This window comes from Chelmon rostratus, chromosome 3 (assembly GCF_017976325.1).
Source record: "Chelmon rostratus isolate fCheRos1 chromosome 3, fCheRos1.pri, whole genome shotgun sequence".
NCBI classification, from domain to species: domain Eukaryota; kingdom Metazoa; phylum Chordata; class Actinopteri; order Chaetodontiformes; family Chaetodontidae; genus Chelmon; species Chelmon rostratus.
Window position 1 is genome coordinate 15,389,330 of NC_055660.1, and position 19,319 is coordinate 15,408,648.

The 19,319-nt window shown below is 44.9% G+C and overlaps 1 protein-coding gene across 1 annotated transcript; it reads right to left on the bottom strand.

Annotated features, from left to right (window-relative positions):
- Window positions 1-502: 502 nt before the first annotated feature.
- Window positions 503-6,011, bottom strand: tyrp1b (tyrosinase-related protein 1b). Its single transcript, XM_041964913.1, has 9 exons — window positions 5,998-6,011; window positions 4,754-5,112; window positions 4,363-4,471; window positions 3,542-3,755; window positions 3,023-3,227; window positions 1,520-1,687; window positions 1,021-1,200; window positions 782-928; window positions 503-708 (listed from the first exon to the last, which is right to left on the bottom strand). The coding sequence occupies exons 1-9, from the start codon at window positions 6,009-6,011 to the stop codon at window positions 503-505; spliced, it is 1,602 nt and encodes a 533-aa protein (XP_041820847.1).
- Window positions 6,012-19,319: the final 13,308 nt, after the last annotated feature.

Sequence of the window (19,319 nt, forward strand, 5' to 3'; positions counted from 1 at the left end):
TTGGCCTCAGGCTTCAGACAAGCAAATGTGCGCCTGCAGCAAAAGGCCTCCAGTATAAAACCCAGTCTGTGGTCTGGTCATACCACACAGCACATTATTTCTGTCTTATTTACAGCTATAAGCCTGGATTAGGTGCAGAATGAACAGAATAGGGACATAGCCATCACATTTTGTCTGCATGAGCCTATTAGCAACATGTAGCTGGAATCTAGAGGAGAGAAACCATAGGGGTGAAATAGTCCCTTTTATTGTCTCCCACTATTTACCCATTCTTTTGCTGAGCTGCTCTGACCCCTTGACTGCACTCTGATCTCTTCTGCTGTATGTGCCAAAAACAATAGATCCAGCAGACTTCGCCAGCCCTGCAATTTCTAGCAAATACGCTGACATGGACACAGAATCTGGGTTCAAAACCAGTTCAACTTTATTAGAAGAAGTGGGGGAATACAAAAAGCAAAACAAATGCATGAAAACGTTTAGGCCTCGCTGAAAAGGCGTGGATTTAGACAACAGACTGAGATTTGTCCAGCCTCCGGTCATCCTCCGAGTAGCGTCGGAACGTCTCTCCCAGCAGTGGCTCCAGGGCCTCGGCCGAGCGGTAGGAGCGGGCGCGCACGGCGCAGGCGATGACGCCACCCACCACCGCCACCACCAGCACCGCCGCAACAATGGCTATGGTGATGATCTCAGACAGGGTGTAGGCACGAGCTGTGGAGGAAGAGTGGAGGGTCGTGAGGTGTCACTTGGTTTTGTGGATGAGTGTGTGTGTGCTGCCACTCACTTGGCCACTGGACCTCATAGGAGTATCCCAGGTTTTCTGGGGCTGAGAGAAACATCTCAGCATTGGTGACAGGAGGCCAAAAAGGAACCATGTTGAATCTCCGGTTGTGACCAATAGGAGCGTTCTCCTCGGGGTAAACTAGTTCACCTGCAGGATGAGAAACAATAGGTGTATCCATCTATTCATCCTTCTGATTGGGTTAGGGGTCCGTATGTGCATCTAGTTCAGTCTGTGCCCACCTGCTTGGTGCCTGCTGAGCCACTCGTCGAAGACCGCATCGGTGAACGTGTGCAGCAGGACAAAGATGGGGTCATTGGGCGAGAGGTGAGTCTGTCCGCCCGTCCCGTTGAGGAAGAGGTGGGCCAAGTTGTGCAGGCTGCGGATTACCGGGTCATACGTCCCCTGGGGGGCACTGTAGCCTAGAAAATATGGAAAAACAAAGCCATTAAATGAGAGCTCAGATTTACCAAAATTAGGAACAACAAATGCTATATTGGAACTAGCTATATATGCATGTGGGCGGATGGTTTAGTGTGTGTGTGTGTGTGTGTGTGTGTGTGTGTGTGTGTGTATGTGTGTGTGTGTGTGTGTGGCTTCATGCTTGTGTCTGTGCAGTCACACAGCCCTTCAGCAGCTTTGTAGTCAGAGCTGAGCCCGACTGAATAATGCCCTTCGCTTGACCAGAGGATGTTGAATAAACGCTGCTTTGAGTCTGACTCATGACGCACAACTGCGCACCTTCAATGGTGTTCCTGAAGCTCTCGGAGGAGGTGGAGTAGTAAGGTGGGGTGTCGAAGGTGTTCAGCTCCAGACAGTCCAACACGTCCTGGGGTTGCGGCAGTCTCTGCACCATGGGCCGAGCCACGTTGCCCGCTGGGTTCCTCCTGATGGGACTGGTCTCTGTGTCTGGGGGACGAGGACAGAACCCAAGGTCAGCGTGAAAGTGATCTAAGTACCGAGTGAAATCTAATTACCTCACACCAACTTTAGCAGCTGCAGTTTTTTGGTTAAGGGGGAAAATAAGTTGTAGCTCAGACACATGCCAGTGGTCCCCTCAGAAAGAGAAAAAGAGATGATTAGAAATGTTGTATTATTTAACTACTTTCTAATTCTATGGAGGAGTCTAGACTAGTTTGATCAGTCTTAAACATGACAGGATGGCAGTTTTCCTTTTTAATTATTCACTAAAAGTCAACAGTCGTGAGTGAGAGCTCTGTGACTGAACAGGAGTGTTGTTTTTTTCCCCTCTCTTTCGTGCTTGATCTCTTTCTTTCTTGCTTTTTTTTTTGTGCTCTCTTTCCCACATGTACGCAAACACACGCACGCACGGGTGCCTAAACAGAAGGCTACATCACTGAGTTGTCTGTCTGTTTGAAGATTATTCCCTCAGATCAAAGGAGCCAGTAGACTGCTGGATTCCTGTCTTCAACAAGCGCATGCACAAATGAGGCAACCCCCCTAACCCATTTAAGGAGACGTGGCTTGTTGACGCAGGAAATACCGAGCTTGTCATGACTCTCTAAGGGGATTAATGAGACAGATCACTCACACGTTGGCCACTCACATGTTGTACCTGCTACCAAATTCCCTCAGCTTTCATCTTACACATAAGAGATTGTTCAAAATGACCCCCTCCGCCCACTCAGTGCGTCTGTAGAAAAGCACTACAGTAAAAGAGGATTGATTCATTGTGTGATAAGTACAATCGAAAACTCAAGCAAATGTAGTGACTCGGTTGTAATCTGGTGCCAGCGTGGAACAAGATCCAATCCCTGCAAATCTGATCACCGAAAGTCCAGCTTATTACAGCGTTACACAGAGTTTCCTTATTCGAGTTTAAACTGCTTGACCCATTGAGAATTAATGCCTGAAAAATGACTCATGTGTGCTATAGAGAAATAAGGGTTGCTGCATATATACTACTACTACTACTACTACTATATATATATATATATATATATATATATATATATTAAATCCAGCATTTTGAGATGCAGTGTGCGGTACATTGGATGCATGGAGCAACTGAGAAGAAGTTGCTTAACAAGTGGAGTAGTTTCGAACAAACTGTAGTAATAGCGAGCAATATTGAATGCAGCACAACAGCTGTGGGGTATTATTTATAGCAGCTTATGTTCTACATGCTCTCTTTATGAGCTCTTTGCCCTCTTTTCTGATGCAGCTGAGCCTGTGCTGTACATCAACGCCACCCTCCTGCACAGTGCATCACACCGGCCTTACTGTTGCACACGGTGCCCAAAGTGTCGTAGTCATCCACGCCCTCACAGATGACCCTCCACTGGGAGAAGATGGAGTTGGGGCTGATGGAGCTCACGTCGAAGGAGCTCCTGGCTCCCATCAGGTCGTCAGTGCAGATGTCGCACTCGCTGCCTCCGATGGCGAAGTTCCAGTAGGGCAGGGCGAATGTGGGGTCGCCCAGCATGTCCTGCATACAGTGGATGGATCAATAGATACATGCAAACAATGCATAAAATTTTCTAATCATTTCCACCTTTGGTGTCTGTTCTCCTCCCTCCCTGCCCCCACTCTTTCTCCTCCAGGATAGCTCCCCACTCCATCTCCATCTCATCAAATCCCCACACTCTTTCCTTCCTTTCCCTTTATCATCCCTTCTCCCATCCTCACTTCCTTCTTCATCACTCCATCACCCCCAAAAGCTTCCTCTGCCTCCCTTTTTGCTTTGCACTACCCCCCCCCCCCCCCCCCCCCCCCCCCCCCCCCCCCCCCCTCTCTACTCACCTGCATGTCTCTCTCCAGTTGCAGCAGATGAAAACGGTGCCAGGTGACAAAACCGGGGCCCTCGTGGGAGAAGTCTACACCACCGAAGCTGGTCTGGCCTGGCCCCAAGAAGGTTTTACTGACTGAGTAGTAGTGGGTCCAAACAAAGTAGTTGTAAATGGTGATGTTCTCAAACTGCGGGGTGTTGCCATCGGGCCCGAACACCTCCTGGTACCTACAGATGATGGGAGCAGCAGGGCAAAGGTTGTGTTTTTTTCTCCACTCTGCTCTCTATCATCTTGTTTTGCAATGCAGAAACAGCCCTCAAAACTCACATTGGTTGATTTGACATGTGAAAATATATACTTTTATTTCTGTGTGTAGCTGGCTTGGTGGACTTCATAATAATAAGATCCTGCTCAGACATTAATAAGAAGTTTTTTTTTTTTCTAATTAGGTTAAAATGGTTCGTCTACCTTCAGCTGAGAAATGATTAAAGATTAATCTAGTATAATCCTCAAATGACTTGGAAGGAGGTTGTTCACAGATTTATGTTCTCTTACTCAGAAGAATTCCCTTTACTCCTGCCTAAACTGATGATTTGTTCCTCCACCTGTAGCTTAAACAGAAAGCTGCCATGAGAATTTTTCATGATTTTAATGATCATTTTCAAACACAGCATGGGTTCACCCATAGCTATTTTACTGAGCTTTCAAATACCAGACTCAGCGAGACTGAGCCTGCAAGTCCTTGGGCTAAACTGTCTGTTCCATAGTCTTGATATGAGCCCAAAGACTGTCTGAATAACAGCCTTCCTTATATTCATATGCTTCTATATGTACCGTCGTGTACAGATGACCAGGTCTGGGTGCACGGTCCTCTTAGCTTGGTCCAAAGCATTCACAAATGCCTGCTTCTCAGCTGCACTCATCTGCATGATATTCCTTCTTACTGGAACGAAGTTAATGGAGGAAGAAGAAGACGGGGGTGCAGGAGGGGAGAGGGTAAAGGGTTGTTCAGTTGTAAGAGGAACAGAGGGAGAGAGGAGAAAAGAAAAATGTTATTAAAAATTAACAGATATTTCTTTTCTCCAACAATAAATGCTCTCTTCACTCCCTTGACTGATGAATTTTCTTACATATTTGAGGCCCACTCAGATCTTACAGGGTACAGCAGGAGCCAAGCACAGAATTTCTTTCCAATGCTGAGTTTCGACAGCATCCATTCTCTTACCCACAGAGATCCTCTGGTCGCAGTTTGGTCCAGTCAGCCCGTGTCGACATCGTCCACAGTTGTAGCCGCTGAAATTCCCATTACACTGGCATGTGCGGTTGAAAAACCTCAGCGGCCACCTCTCTCTGTCGTCACGCCCCGCATAAGGGTACTGAGGCCCATGGCGGCGGTTGTCTGCGGCGATGGAAACGCACTGGCCCCTTCCCGTGCTGGAGCCACACTCGTCCCCGGCAGCCCCTGTAGGAGACGGGCAGCACTGGCCGCTCCGCAGCCCCTCGGGGGTGACGCACTCACGGGGGAACTGGGCCATTGTAAGGGTGGCGCACAGGGTCACCACCAGGAGAACCGCTCTCCACATGCTACCAAAGTCCGGAGAGAAGGATGGCGAGAGGTGGGGAAGAGTATTTTAGGTACATGAGGTGAGTTAGATGGTAGAATAAAGTTAAGAAACGCAGAGAGAGTAGACGCATTTTTACATGTTGAGAATTGTTTTGCGTCCATCCATCCGTCTCTTTCTAAACCACTTATCGTGTTTAGGGGCCGTGTTCTATCCCAGCACACATTTGGTAAGATGAAGCCAAAAAATTCAATACACTGGAGATATACACTTCAGTTAAGCTCAAAACTCAACGGGTTGGTGTTCTCTTGTTCAAGCCAATTGTCTTAACATTATTCCAAAACTTCACTTCTTACGCTTCTTGCACGCCCCTGCAGGCGGCACGAGTCGTTATTTATAATTCACAAAGCCATTAGCTTTCAACTCTTACAAGTTCAGAAATGCTTTCAACAATAGACGGCTACAGATGATTTGCTTCAACCTTTTTTGGAGTTTGACTTGCTCGCCTTTTGAAGCTTGTTGATTACGGATGAATGAAGGGGTGACCAGTAATTTGGCAGGAGAAATTATTTTACAACGAAACAGCGATATCATCCAAGAAAAGTTACCAATTAAAAAAAAGTTTTTAAAAAAAAGTGTTTTGTGAATCTTTTGCAGAGAGCATGTTATGAATGATTGAACGCATTATTCAACCATACGCAACACGGGCTGTTGTGTGGCAATCTGTTGCATATCCTCATCTGAGATAAAACTTGATTCTCCTCATTTCACTTTGCCAGTAGCTTAATTGTACATTAGTCTCGTGTCCACTCTCAGTCTGTTAATGGAAGCTGAAGCAAGTTGTGAGACTTCTTGAATTCTGTTGTTCATTATGTGAAAAAGCATCTGTGTAATGTGTTTCCCCTACCTCTGACTGTGCATGCTGCTCCTCTCTGTCTGCAGAACTGTAGCCCCCCAAGAGTCGGCCCATTCCCCTTTCCTGGCTTAAATAGCTACCGAGCGCATGACCAGACCTTGTGTAAGCACACACACGCACACACACACACACACACGCACAGAAACAGTAGACACACAGTGCACATGGATACACTTGAGGGTTCAAGCGCCTTCTCAAACACTCACATTCATATGCCTTGTGATCATAACCCAAATGACGCCAGTGTGTGTGTGTGTGTGTGTGTGTGTGTGTGTGTGTGTGTGTGGTCACTCGCACAATAAAAGACTCAACTGTGAGATAGCATTCGTGCTGAAGTCATACTTGAGTAGTCCAGTTGATTTTTATACGCAGTCCGCATGTATACGGTATTTTTTAAAACAGGGATTTCTCTCCTTGGCTCTCCAAAAAAAAAAAAAAAAAAAAAAAAAATCTGTCCACACAAACATCATTTTAACAAAAATCTCACTTGTGCATACAAAAACGCAAAAACACCATTGAAGCTCTATCAGGAGAATGCCAAACCCTAACCCTAAAGTCATGTTGGCCAATCAGACGCCCGAATTGCCGGCAGGCTACCTGAACATTTAATTATGAATCCTGGTAGGATTCGTAAATTTCCCCATCAGGTCTCATCCGAAACCAGCGGCGTTGACAATGTGTGTTGGATTATGTAGCAGCGACCCCCATAACGCATTCTGACGCCACCGTGCCTCAATAACAGCAGAAGAACATATAGAAAGTATGCTAGCATAGTTTGCACCAGCATTATTACACAAAATCGCCACGTGTAAAGAAACAACACTTTGTTGTCACAAGACAAAAACTACACATCATCATTGCTGTCTAAATATCTTCATAACGGAAGGAGTTTTCTAAAAGCTCCATTTTCAGTCACCTAAAACTGCATTAGTGTGTGGACAAAAGGCCAGAATACCCAGAAAAAGCCAAGTTTTGGAAAAACTCCCGCGAAGGTGTGGTCTAGGCTTCAGACACTGGTTTGCCATGCGTGGAGGCAGTGTCTGGAGGAGAAATCTTGATAATTTGTGCATACAAATGAGTCATTTGTTCCCCGTTATTACTTCTGAAATGATAAAAAAAATTTCAAACCATGCTCTGCAAAGAAAGTACAGAAAAATCAACGCAAGAATAGAAGCAAAAATTCAACATTATCACTTTAATTTGGTAGCGCTCAAGTCATAAAGGAAGATACAAAGGTCGGGAGTTATGTGGAATAAAAATCAAGTTTAAACTTCATCTCAATAATGAAGAATCGATTTGTTTCTTGTAGGCTATTGTTGTACATTTAAATGACACGGTGCAGATATGGTTCTCTATGATGCAGCCAAAGCACTTCGCGAATAAATCGGACTGAGCTGCTGGTAAAACCGCTGCCCCTTTTCCATCGTGTTGGGCAGCTTTGTCCAGCAGCACTGATTTGGTCGCTATGAAAAACATTTCCTAACAAAGTAATTCTAGCCTAAAAGATCTTACAGACATTTAACTAGATTAACAACTTCTTTTTTTTTTTATCACATTTACACACACGCTCGCATCCATTCTGAGAGTGTTTTAAAACATGCTCACGCATTCACACAAGTGTGCTCACCTGTTGATGCACACACCTACACCCGAACATTCACACGTGCCAAATGCGTTAATGCATCTCTTTCTTTCAGCTTCCGCTCACACAGGCGGACGCACAGCCATTAACACCAAATACAAACGCGTTGCATGTACAGTTGTTATTACAGAGAGGAACCAAGGCAGTCTGTGCTGGGTTGGTTAGGGTTTGAGAATGTGGGGTACTTCACTGGATAAATTGGGATTAGGTGCAGGGATGGAGAGTGGCTTTTGGGGGTTTTATTTAGATGCAGTAGGAACAGACGAAACAGTTGGACCCCCTAGAGAATGGAAGTCCTGAGGTCTTGTGAGGAGGCTGGTCCTGGTCCAGTGTTGGCCGACTCCTCTGCGGAGCTGGGCGGGAGGTCGGACATGGCTATCGCATGCTCCTCTTCATGCGGCTCTTTGTTTTGGGCCAGGGTCGAAGCCACATCAGATGGGTCGAGTGCTGCTATCCTGGTAGAGACGACAGCAGAGCGGTTGGCAGCCGTTTAACAGTTGTAATGGATAAACTGCACAAAGGCAAAAGGTAAGAGCTGTTTGATAGCACGGATAATCACTGTCAGAGCGGATGCAATAGAAGGTATTTGATACAAATGAGGATCAAACCTGCTTTGCTGCACATGAACACAAAGACAGGTTGATTCTGATGGGACACTTAGGGTACCAGTAAAATTCAAACACAACTTAATTTGATGTGTTCATAATGGCTTTCCAACTGCTGTTGAATGCGGTGCTGCGAGCAAATGTGAATATTTTCACTGCAAGGTCTGTTTATTTAATGACTTCCACAGCAGATGGAGAAGCGTACAGACTGTGGTGGAAGGAGATACGCTGGAAGGTAATGACACAGCCAGATATAAATAGATCACTTGACATTATTGACTAATTGCAGGTGACGGTGTCCTGGATGAAAGAATTTCTAAAAGTGCTGCGTGCGTTTTAACATGCCCTAGCTGATTTAGCCTCAAGGGTATCCAAACCGCCGTCTCAAGTGTCATTCCAGATGTATAAAGCATGTATGCTGAAGGGCTGCCTCACACCCAGAATGCACTGCGCTCATTCATTACTTCCTCTGCTGTAATCTGCTGTGGTGCACAAGAGGATTCTGCTAGCTGCCCAGCATATCCAAAGCATTTTATGTAATAACTTACAGTATTTTAGGAGATTTAGGCTTTAAAAAAAATAAAAAAAAATGAACTTTTCACTTTTCTTTATCAATTATTAGACCTGCTTAATGGCCAGTTCCAAATCCTTCATCTTCCTCCCTTCCTTCATCTTTCCAACTGGCTGTGTGCATGATGTGTGGTGCTATATGTTACCCAGTCGTGAGGAGAAATAAAGTCAGCTGGTCTGCCTCAGAATTGTCCAGCAGTCAAAGTCAGATGCAGGCCCCCCTTGTCATTCCAAACCCACCATTTTGCCCTTGTAGATACTCTACAAGATACTGTACAACAAGTTCACTACACCAGAGCGTGTAACAGACCCATCGATCCAGGATAGCGTGGCAGCGTCACGTTTTGCCTCGCCTCGGCGTGAACAGAACACGTGTTGACAAAGGCGAAGACGTGAGCAGCGGAAGAACGTAGCATGTAGGGAGGAGAATTGTGTGTGACACCAAAAGTCAACGTTTTAAGGGAGGAGTTATTTTGACCCAAACGGTCTTTTGCTAAACCTGTTCAAATAGTTTTGGTGGTTTGGCCCGCTTTATTTTGAAAGTCTAATTGGACGTTGTATATTTATTAGTGATATCTTAATTTAGGAATGAGATAGTGTTCTTTTGACGCCTCAAGGCAAAATGTGGCACTGACGCTGTGGATGGGCAGGTCTGTTATAGACTTATATCTTTTGGTTGGTTACAACCATTTACCTGTTGTACAAATTGTGGCTTCATTTTCAAATGCATATCTAGTCAGACAAACATCAAGCTGAAGAAACACATCTTAGTTTCCAACACGTATATGATCTCTTTCCCCCCGGCTTCCAAATTTCATCTACACTCACTGAACTGACTTGCTTTGCACCTCAGCTTCTGGCGTCCTTGTACGTGCAAGGAGCAGCACTTCATGCCTTTATCGTTGAGATGATAGTATAGTATTCTAAAAGTGACTTCTGGTGTTCGTTGGCAGTGTTTTTTAGTGATTCCCTCTCCCAGTGACAACTGGATTGTCACTTCTGCTATAAAATCTCTTAACAAGGACACATTTCAAGATGACTTGTCGACTGTTTAATAATTCAGCGTTGCTTTGTTATCGTCTGTGCCAGGCACACCCAGACTTCTCTCTGTGTCTTGAACACTTTCTCTTGCCCGAGCAACAGGCATACACTCACAGGATCACATGCACTTCGCTTTAAGTGCACGCTCGAGTTTTGCTTCTATAAACAGACTCTGCCAGTCGTCGAGACTTCTGCCTTGTTTTTTCTCATTTTTTTTCAACACACATCCTCACCCCATGCTTTCACATGTTCACTCCACACACACACACACACACCTTTGGCTTATTATTGATCCCAGCCTGCTAGTCTGATTAGGAAAAATAGTGGTATTATCCAGTAATGCTTTGGGTTCACGGGACTCACACTCTCATGTGACCCAGCGAGCAGCCTCCTGAGCGCATAGCTTACAAAACAGCCAGGAGGGGATCAGCTGAGAAACACACAACTGGTGGTTCCTATGAACCACAAGTTTTCAGGTCAGTGCACCACATTTAGGTGGCTGACAATGGACGAGTCTGACATCCGGCTAGTGTTAGTGACAAGGAGACCGATACTGTAGAAGTCAGTTTGATGGGAGCAGTAAATCTGACTCTAGGAGGGAATCTGGGAGAGGGAAAGGAAGAGCCTAGCATGTAGGAAGTCTCTGAGCTCAACCTTGAAATGGTTTGAATGAGACAAAAGACCTGCGTACTTTTTTCTTAGGTCCCAGTAAATCTAACATAGCAGTGTTTAGAGTTAATTGTCCTCACATATGTTCAATCTGTGACAGTGAAGACCACAAGATCTTTGTCTTTGCTGTATTAAATGTATTGGGAGGTATCAGTACAGTATGCAGTATGTTTTTTTCATTTGGAGAAAAGAAAAGCAAGTGCTTCTGTACACAGTTTAAGGGGTGCCTCGCCTCCACCATCATCTAAACACCATCATTCGAGCTCCGTCGACTTGTCCAGGAGCACTGAAGCTAGTTAATGGTACCCCATGTTTTAATCTATACCTCATCTGTATGAATCTATCTATGCTGTTATCTGTGTAACCACTGTAGATGTTAGATAGATATGTGAACATACTGTTGAGTGTCCCCATTGCCTGCAGGAAGTGTGTCGTCACTGCAGTCACCTCCCGTCGCTGCCTCCGGCTCAACACACCCTTCCTCACATGCCTGCTGTGGGGCCGGGGTACTGCATGCACACATATACACAAACAAACACACAAAATCTCAGATATTACTGTTATTGCCTGTTGCCCCTCTACAAATTAACTACATGTTGCATTGGGCCATGAGGAAAAATAATCTAAAACTAGTACAGCATACTACTAAAAAGACCTTTCTCTTTGTGTGAGAGAAACGCTGAACCGATACTGAGCACAGTCTCCTCATGCCATCATCTATCAGCGTGGAAATGTTAGCCGCAGCTTGGGCAACATCAGAAGCAATCATGTACCAGCACTGCTGTAAGTCCCATCTGTGATTGTAGCGCTGTTGGTACTACAGATAGCAATCAGATGGCTTATTTTGGCTATTAGAGAGGGAGCACGAGGATACGGTTGGTACTGGTGTAAATGCAGACTGAGCATTAATTTAATTTCCATTCATAAAACAATAAAGAGAGGGAAAGAGTCTGAGAGACTGAGCCAGAACAAAACTGCATGCTACAGTATGGTAAGATTAGGGTTGTAGTGGAAATCTATTTTTGTTTGAGGCTGTTGGATGTACAATGTAGCTCAGTCTTCCCAATTCATATTAATGGATGGCTGCCTACAGGAAATTCTATTGGCTAAAAGAAAGCAGGATTAAGTGAGGGACACCTGGACTGTACGTTGAGTCCACCAGATATTTCTGGGCTTTAAGACAGCTCTTTTGAATGGGCATTGCCGGAGATTAAGTGCACAGAAACCGATGCTACCTACCTGTTTTTGTTACGACATTTGAGGATGTAGATAATGATCACGACGGTCTCCAAAACCAGGAAGGCTGCAGCAGAAATAGCCCCAATCTTCCACGCCTCGAGGCCCAGCTCACTTGTCTCTAAACAGACACATTAAGGCAGAGACAGCAAAAGGGATATGCAGAAATCTGCCCATCAAAAACAAGAAATCTGATGCACTCTGCTTTGCAACAGCTAAATCAACTGTCCCTCAACTGCCCATAAAAGAGGCTGTAATCTGACATCCCATCAATTTTACATCATATTACAGTTTTCCAGAAAAAAAGGAAAATATCTTCTTCACTATCTACCATCCAGCTGTTTTAAATTCTGCTATAACTCAAAGGGGCATGTGTGTGATGCACAGGGGCATAGACAGAGTATAAAGTAAATGCTTTTCATCCATTTAAGTGAGGCAGAAAATAGCATTTTATATTGTGATGAGATGGTCCCAACTTTCCGGTCTTCCCCCACCAGTGTGGAGTTAGCCCGCTCCACTGCTTCAAATGGAACAACATCAACTTGGCCATCTGCATATTTTGTTGGCAGACTCACGATGATGGTCTGTTTTCTTTCTTCTTTTATTCCACCCAAGTTTTAAGCTGCAGAAAATCTGCTGTGATATATAACCAAATCCCTTTATAGTCTGATACGCAGTTCTGAAACTGCACTCGAGAGCTGCAGTATATATTATTTTCATTTTAAAGTTCAACTCTGCTGAAATGTTGTCTTTAGTGAGAAATTAAGGAAGAATATGATCAAAAGGAGTCAACTGTAATATATTGTATTTTCCTTGAATATGTTGATATCTTTTTCTTTTTTACCTGTGGTTCCAGCTACATCCTCCACCAGCTCACTGGCCTCCCCTGGTTCCTCCCGTGCTGCCTGAGGGGGCTCAGCTAGAGCATCCTTCACAAAATGATCCAGTGTAGGCTGGACCACAACAGGGTCACGAGGCAAAAGGTCATCCGTAGGGGTGATGATCTCGTTGCCGTGGTTAGATTTCTCACCAAGGGTATTTTGATAGGTCTCCTCCTGACCTAGAGATGGGCTCGTGGTTGGAGCCTGGTTCCCCGGGCTCTGCTCTACGGAGGCGTCAGCACCATCGTCAGGCTCCGGGGCAGAGATCACCAGCACTTCTAGGAGAGGGGTTTGGTATGTGACACACACATGAAAATGAAGCCAAGAGGCCAAGGTTTAGGGTTTGTCGAGTGGACCTATGGAATGCAGAACAGTGCATAGAGGTGCTACAGCTGAGAGCAGCAGGTGGGTCGTGATTTGCATGCATTTGTAACTCATAGTATCGCAGTATCTTTACAGTGCAGAATGTGCATTTGACGTATCAGTCTTTGCATGTGTCACAATAATCACTGGGCTTCAAGAGAATTTTAGAAGTTTCCACTGATAAATAATTCATGCTCATGTCAAGACATTCTGAGTAAACATTTTCTCAAGTGCTTCCCACCAAAAGCCTCTGGGAACATTTCAAAACCTTTGCTAATTTTTCAGCCAAAATGCACAGCTAAAACCAGAGCAGCGATGTTGGACGTGTTTTACCTTATCTTTCCAGGACATGGGCTGGTAACCAATATCATTGTGAAGTGTATTAAAGGGGCTTATAATCTTCATTTAAGAGCTTTCCTCTCTTAAAGTAGGTTAAGATGCAAACAATGCGAGCTTAACCAAAGCTGCTGAGTCGAATGTAACTGCATGTTTAAAGATAAATGCCATTGCAGTTTTAGGAGTTTGTGTTCCACATTAGGAACAGCTTTTATATATTCAACATTTCAGATAGTTAATAGATGAGGACGTGCTGAGAGGCAATCGAACTGGGCAGCCAAGGTATGGAGCTCATTAATAAAATGGGATGTGGAGAAGATGTGTTGGGAATTTTGAGGTTTCAGATTTTGTTTGTAGACTCAAGTGGGGCCAGTTTCAGACCAGATCACTCTGGAGCCGGATTTTGTGCCAGCTTTCAATTCCATTGCACAAACACCTATGCAGCATGTTTGCGTTTTTTCCTTTTAGAACCATTTCTCACCTTGATCCTCTTTGTCGTTGCCAGGTGAGGTCTCCAAGGCCATCTGCTCCTCTTCTCCTGCTTGTTGGTCACCCAGCCCCCCATTTACCAATGATTCCTTGTTGATTACACTCTCTCCATGTCTTTCACCCCCTTCTGCTTCCCCCACTTCCACACCCACCGCTTCTTCCTCTTCAGCATCTCCTCCCTCCACCACTAAGTGACCTTGTTCGTCCTCCACTTCTGGTCCCCCATCGTCCTTCACTATGTTTACATCTTCCTCCTCCTCTGCCGGCTCTCCAACCACAGTTTGTGTGGTCTCAGTTTCATATTTATCAGAAGACGGTACTATCACCTCACCTTCCATTTCATTTACCTGAGTTTCTACCTCCAGAGCTTCTTCTTTTCCCTCTGCATCCTCCACCTGCTCCACATCAGGGTCAGACTCTACCACAGTTTCCTGCTCTGGCTCTGCACCTACTTCTATCTCCACAACAGCTGGAGTTTCCTCTACATGTTGTATGTCTATTTCATCTGCTCCTTTTCCTTCTGACAACTCAACCTGCTCCTTGTTGTCCTCCACCCCTGCCTCCTCCATTGCGAAATACCCACCTGTCTCTTCTAATACAGCTACAGTTTCCTCGACAACCTCATGACCAACTTTGGTGTCTAGAGACTCATCGATAACCTCCACCTCTTCTGCTTTTCCAGTTTCTACACCTGCTGTTGTCTCCTCCACAGTTCCAGCGGCAGTCTCAGCCTCCCCCTCGACACCTACTTTCTCATCTTCAGCTACATCTCCCAATGCATCCACGCCTGCTAGCCCCTGCTCCTCTTCGACACCGGGGTCTCCCCCCTCGACACCCATATCTTCACCCTCCACCTCCTCCTCCAGTTCCTGCTGCAACACCTCGGCCTCTGTGTCACTTTCAGTCTCTCCTTTTTCACCCCCCAGTGCATCCTCCTCAACTGCTTCCTGCTCTTCTGCCTCATCCACCTTTGCTTCACCCCCTCCTTCCACCTGCCCCAACGCTGCCTCCACCACCCTCTCTAGCAGCTCCTTCAGCACTTCCTCTGCCCCACGACCCTCCACCTGCTCCGATGCCTCCTGCACAGCCTGCTGCACCTCCTTCAGGCTAGGGGGGGCCACCACGGGCACCTCTGGTTCCTGGGGTAAGGCCTGGCCATCCTGGAGGTTGACCACTGTGGAGGATTGGATGGAGGCAGACTGATCTAAGGAGATAATATGAAATATTGTTCATGTTTTGTAGATTACACTGATACTGATGATGAAAAATGTTGACCACTCAAGGACCAGGTCCAAGGATTGTGCTTATGTTTGATTATAATGCCAAAAGCGGTGCCGTAATCACTGCAAATCACTTCATAAGAAATGTAGCAACATTCTTAACATTGACTAATGTCTTTAATGTAATTTATCATGTCCCTAATGCATCAGCTTATTTGTTCCTCTGTTCCTTCATTCAATCACACAGTCATTCGCTCATTTATTCAAATACAAAAACGAAGGCGCGTGGTTAGATGCACATCTAACTAACCTATTTCCATAATGCCACCCTACCTTCAGACGTGCAGTGCTGTATCAACAAAACCACTAGGAATCCTCTCAAAAAGCAGTACTCCATGTTGTCAAAGAAAACATAAAGAGATACACTCCAAAACAATCCCAGTCTCTCCAAGGAAAACGCTCTTTACTTCCTCTTGCCCCTTCAATCTTGCTCAAACGTCAAGCGTGAGTGTGTACACAAGCACAAGATGTACGCTGTCTGTGTAGAATCTGGACGGCCGGACAGTAAATTGGGTAGGGAGGGCAATGTTAGCAGGTGACGCTGAAAGGGAGGGAGGGTGAAAAAATATTGCCACCCCGAGGTGTCTTTGCACCACCAGGTGTCTCTATGAGAGTTAGGGGTAGAGGGTAAAGTAGCACTTCAACGTTAAATGCTTTTGAGACCCTAACAAGGGCTGTGGTGAAGCTTGGGCGGCATGTCACACACACAATGAACTCTGGAGTGGCAATTATAGGTGGGCTGTGAGTTTGAGGCGTGAGTGATGCTACCATTAGGGCTTGGCATAGAGCTAGAGGAAGTAGATCCAAGTGGAACACAGAAACACTGTGGGCAAAAGATCATAATAATACCCCAAAGTACCCGATAAAAAGCAGCAATGTCTTGAGTTACTGTTAATGCAAAAGATGTGACATGGCTCCTCTTGTGTGTGCGTTAGAGTTGTTTTTATGAATGACTTTACATGGCTTTTCCTTCTACCATTACACACTATACATCAACTGGATGTCACCAGTCCTGTGTGCATTGCTAGGATTAGAACGAGACGGCGATGCCTCATGGTTTCCACTGTTAGGTTATCTAACAAAGACGGCCGTGTCTATCATGTTATGCAATACAAAGAATGTTTATGTTACGTGGATGTCTAGCGTGTCCCTGTTCAGTCTCACGATGGCACGCTTAGTGTAGGAATACACGGAAATTGTAAGTAGGTGTCACATTAATTGGGATCTATCTGTAAATGTACAGTGTCAGCCACGGTGTTGTGCTAGAGGCAGTGACATATCCCCGGTTGAGTTTTTGTGCAACAGATTATTTATATCACAATCACAAACTTGTCTTTCAACATTGAAAAATGTGATGAAACTGACGACCAGACAAACTTCGTGCTGCATTCAGACAGTGGAGATAATCAGGGGCTGTGGTGTTTTTGAAGCTTTTTGCCATGCTAGCTTGTGTCAGACTGAATCATCTCAACAGCTCTAACAACTAAATGTTTGCACAGACTTTCATGATTCCCAGACAATTAAACCTAAAGATTTGGACTTTTCCCTCTGTCACCATCATGAGACTGATGTTTTGGCTTTGAGTGAAATTGATGGATTGTTGTTCAATGCTTTGGTTTATGACCCAGTACAGGCAAAACCCACGTTCCCATCAGCATCCGCTATGCTTTGTGCTCAGTGCTAATTAGCACATTCTCTTAATGTGTCATTGTTTAGATTGTACAGTTTTTATTTATTTCTTTTTATTATGTTTACTCAGTTTAAGCTAAGGAGTTTAGCTTAAACTGTGTAAACGGAGTTAAATGTTACAGGAGAGCCAGCAGTGAAATGTGAAATTCTCATTTATTCCCTTCAGGTAAAGACATCACAAATGTCTGATGCACTGTCCCCCTCCCCTTTGAGAAGATTAATGTGCCTTTGGGAGATCATACGCTGGGGCCCTGTGATCCAGCCAATAAAAGTAGCCCTTCTGGGCAGCTTTAATGTAGCCTTTCAATGAAATCAGCTGATCCTGACTGAAGGCTCCATTGACTCTCGTGCCAAAAGACCAGCGTGACAAAACTATAAACCTGTGTCATGGAACCAATGAGATTTCCTGACCCACAAGCTTATTATCTAGCTGGCTCCGCAGCGGGAACACTGACAGTCTGCTCCGAGCTATGAAACTAACTACGGAAATAATAGAGACTTTTTGGTTGTCACTGTTTGTATAAGAACATCATGTCAGTGTATTCTCCGTGGTCTTTGTGCTGCTTTTGAAGCCACGGGGGGTTCTGCACAGCGATCTCTACTTCAATTCGATTGACTCGACAATTCAGTGCCGAATCCGCACGTCTGGATATCAAGAGTCTCTGTTCTCCGTCTGAAAACAAACTGTAGACAGAAACTGAGACTTGAGGGCTTCAGAGGAGTAACAAAACATACATCTGAATTGTTTTCTTCTCCGCTGACTTTGTTGCATTCTTTTGAAATCTCTGGAACTCCAAATTTTCTCCCCTCTCTCTCTCTTTCTCTCATTTTCTCTCATTCGTGACTGCAGGAGATTAGGTCTGAAAGGTTAATACAGTCACATGAGCTTCACACTGTGCTTTGTGCTGCCAGGCAGTAGTGCTTCATACTTGGCTTGTGACTGGACTGGAGAGGGGGATTACAATGAGGTATACTATATATTTTGCTGCATACAGACGCACAACCACTTCACTGTCCTTACCTCTGTATGTCATCTAATACATGTATACACACATGTCATACAGTCCCACACAAACTCCGGAACACACGCAGCATAGCATTGGAAATCTGAATTAAAGTGAGTGTGAGTTTCACACACAAATCTGTTTTTAGACCTCCTTGCGTGTTAGTTTCTACTCTCATTCTAAATGTCTGTGTTTTAATTGCATGCATATAGGAACAACTTAAAATCAAATTAAATATTTCTGGATAGAAACTATCAGTGGTTCGATCACCCTTATTGCATGTTATTCGATAAACCAGAGCTGTCGTGGTGAGAGTAAGATCGGTGCAAGGTTGTGTAGCTCCTGAAGCTGGTCTGTTTAGGCCTGGGAGGAGCAGGGCCCTGTGCAGCGCTGTGAGTCCATAGGAGTTGCTGTCTGTATTTCACATGTCAGTGTTGGAATTTCAGATGAGCTCTCCATGAAACGGGGGCGGTGGAGGTGAGTAATCAACACTCTGGCCCGGTCCACTGTCAGTACTTACCGACACTGACTGCTGATCCGCAGCAGCAAAATATGGCACATGTAGTCGCTTTGAACACTTGTATTTACACACAGTTTCAGCTCAGTTCAATGACACTCCATTGGTGATTTGGACAAAAAAAAATCTCTCATCCAGTCAACATGAAACCTAATATGATTAATAAGTGGACTTTTTTTTTTTTTGTCATGTTGCAATCTGATGCATCACCAAGGAGAAAATTTGTCATTTTGTCTGTGACAACCTAGCAACCTAAACCAGAACCAGCTAATGCCGCTGAGCTGCAGAGCCACACAGCAACATTTTCAGGCCTGGATTTGCAGTTGTAGTCTGACTTGTGTCGCTTTTCAGCAAGGAAACTAACAGCAGCAACGAGGTGCCGATGTAGATACGCCAATGTGCGCCATCTACAGGCAAGGAAAGTAATCACTTCTGCAGTTTGGACACGTGCCACCTAGAGTCAATGATTATTTCAACTGCATTTTGTTTCTATTATTTCCATATATGTGTGTGTCTGTTTTGCATTTTAAACTGGAAGAAGTAACTGGACTGTCTTCCTGGTCACTTTGGAGATGGAAGGAGCAGCTCTTAAACAGAATGCTTAAGAGACAAATAGAGGAGTTGAGGCTTTAGCACAAGAAAAGATTGAGGAAATAACACTTGTGCCTTCCCTCATAGCACCATGCAGCGCATGCAGTGACCATTTTCAGGGCGATATTTGTTTTCTCATGCTTACTTCAATTGCACATTGCAAATCAATGGTGAAAGCTCACAGTGGGTTCTAGGTAAGATTTTGCTCTTGAGTTTATGTTTGACATTGAAGGGTCAGTCGTACAAAAGGCCACTTGAATTTCCAGAGTAATGGAAAAAGGCAGCAGGAAGGGCTTGTTTAACCACTACGTGAACCCACTGAAGGTTAAGAGGCTCTTGAAGGTGAGGTCATTGCCACAGGCCAGCAGAGGGGGCTATCAGCTTTAAATGTGCATTGATG

Excerpts from the sequence above, each read along its gene's own strand:
- tyrp1b (XM_041964913.1), bottom strand. Across the intron at positions 1,688-3,022 it reads TTTGGGCACCGTGTGCAACA|ACACAGAGACCAGTCCCATC; the intron begins GTAAGGCCGGTG and ends CTCGTCCCCCAG. Across the intron at positions 929-1,020 it reads GCTCAGCAGGCACCAAGCAG|GTGAACTAGTTTACCCCGAG; the intron begins GTGGGCACAGAC and ends CTCATCCTGCAG.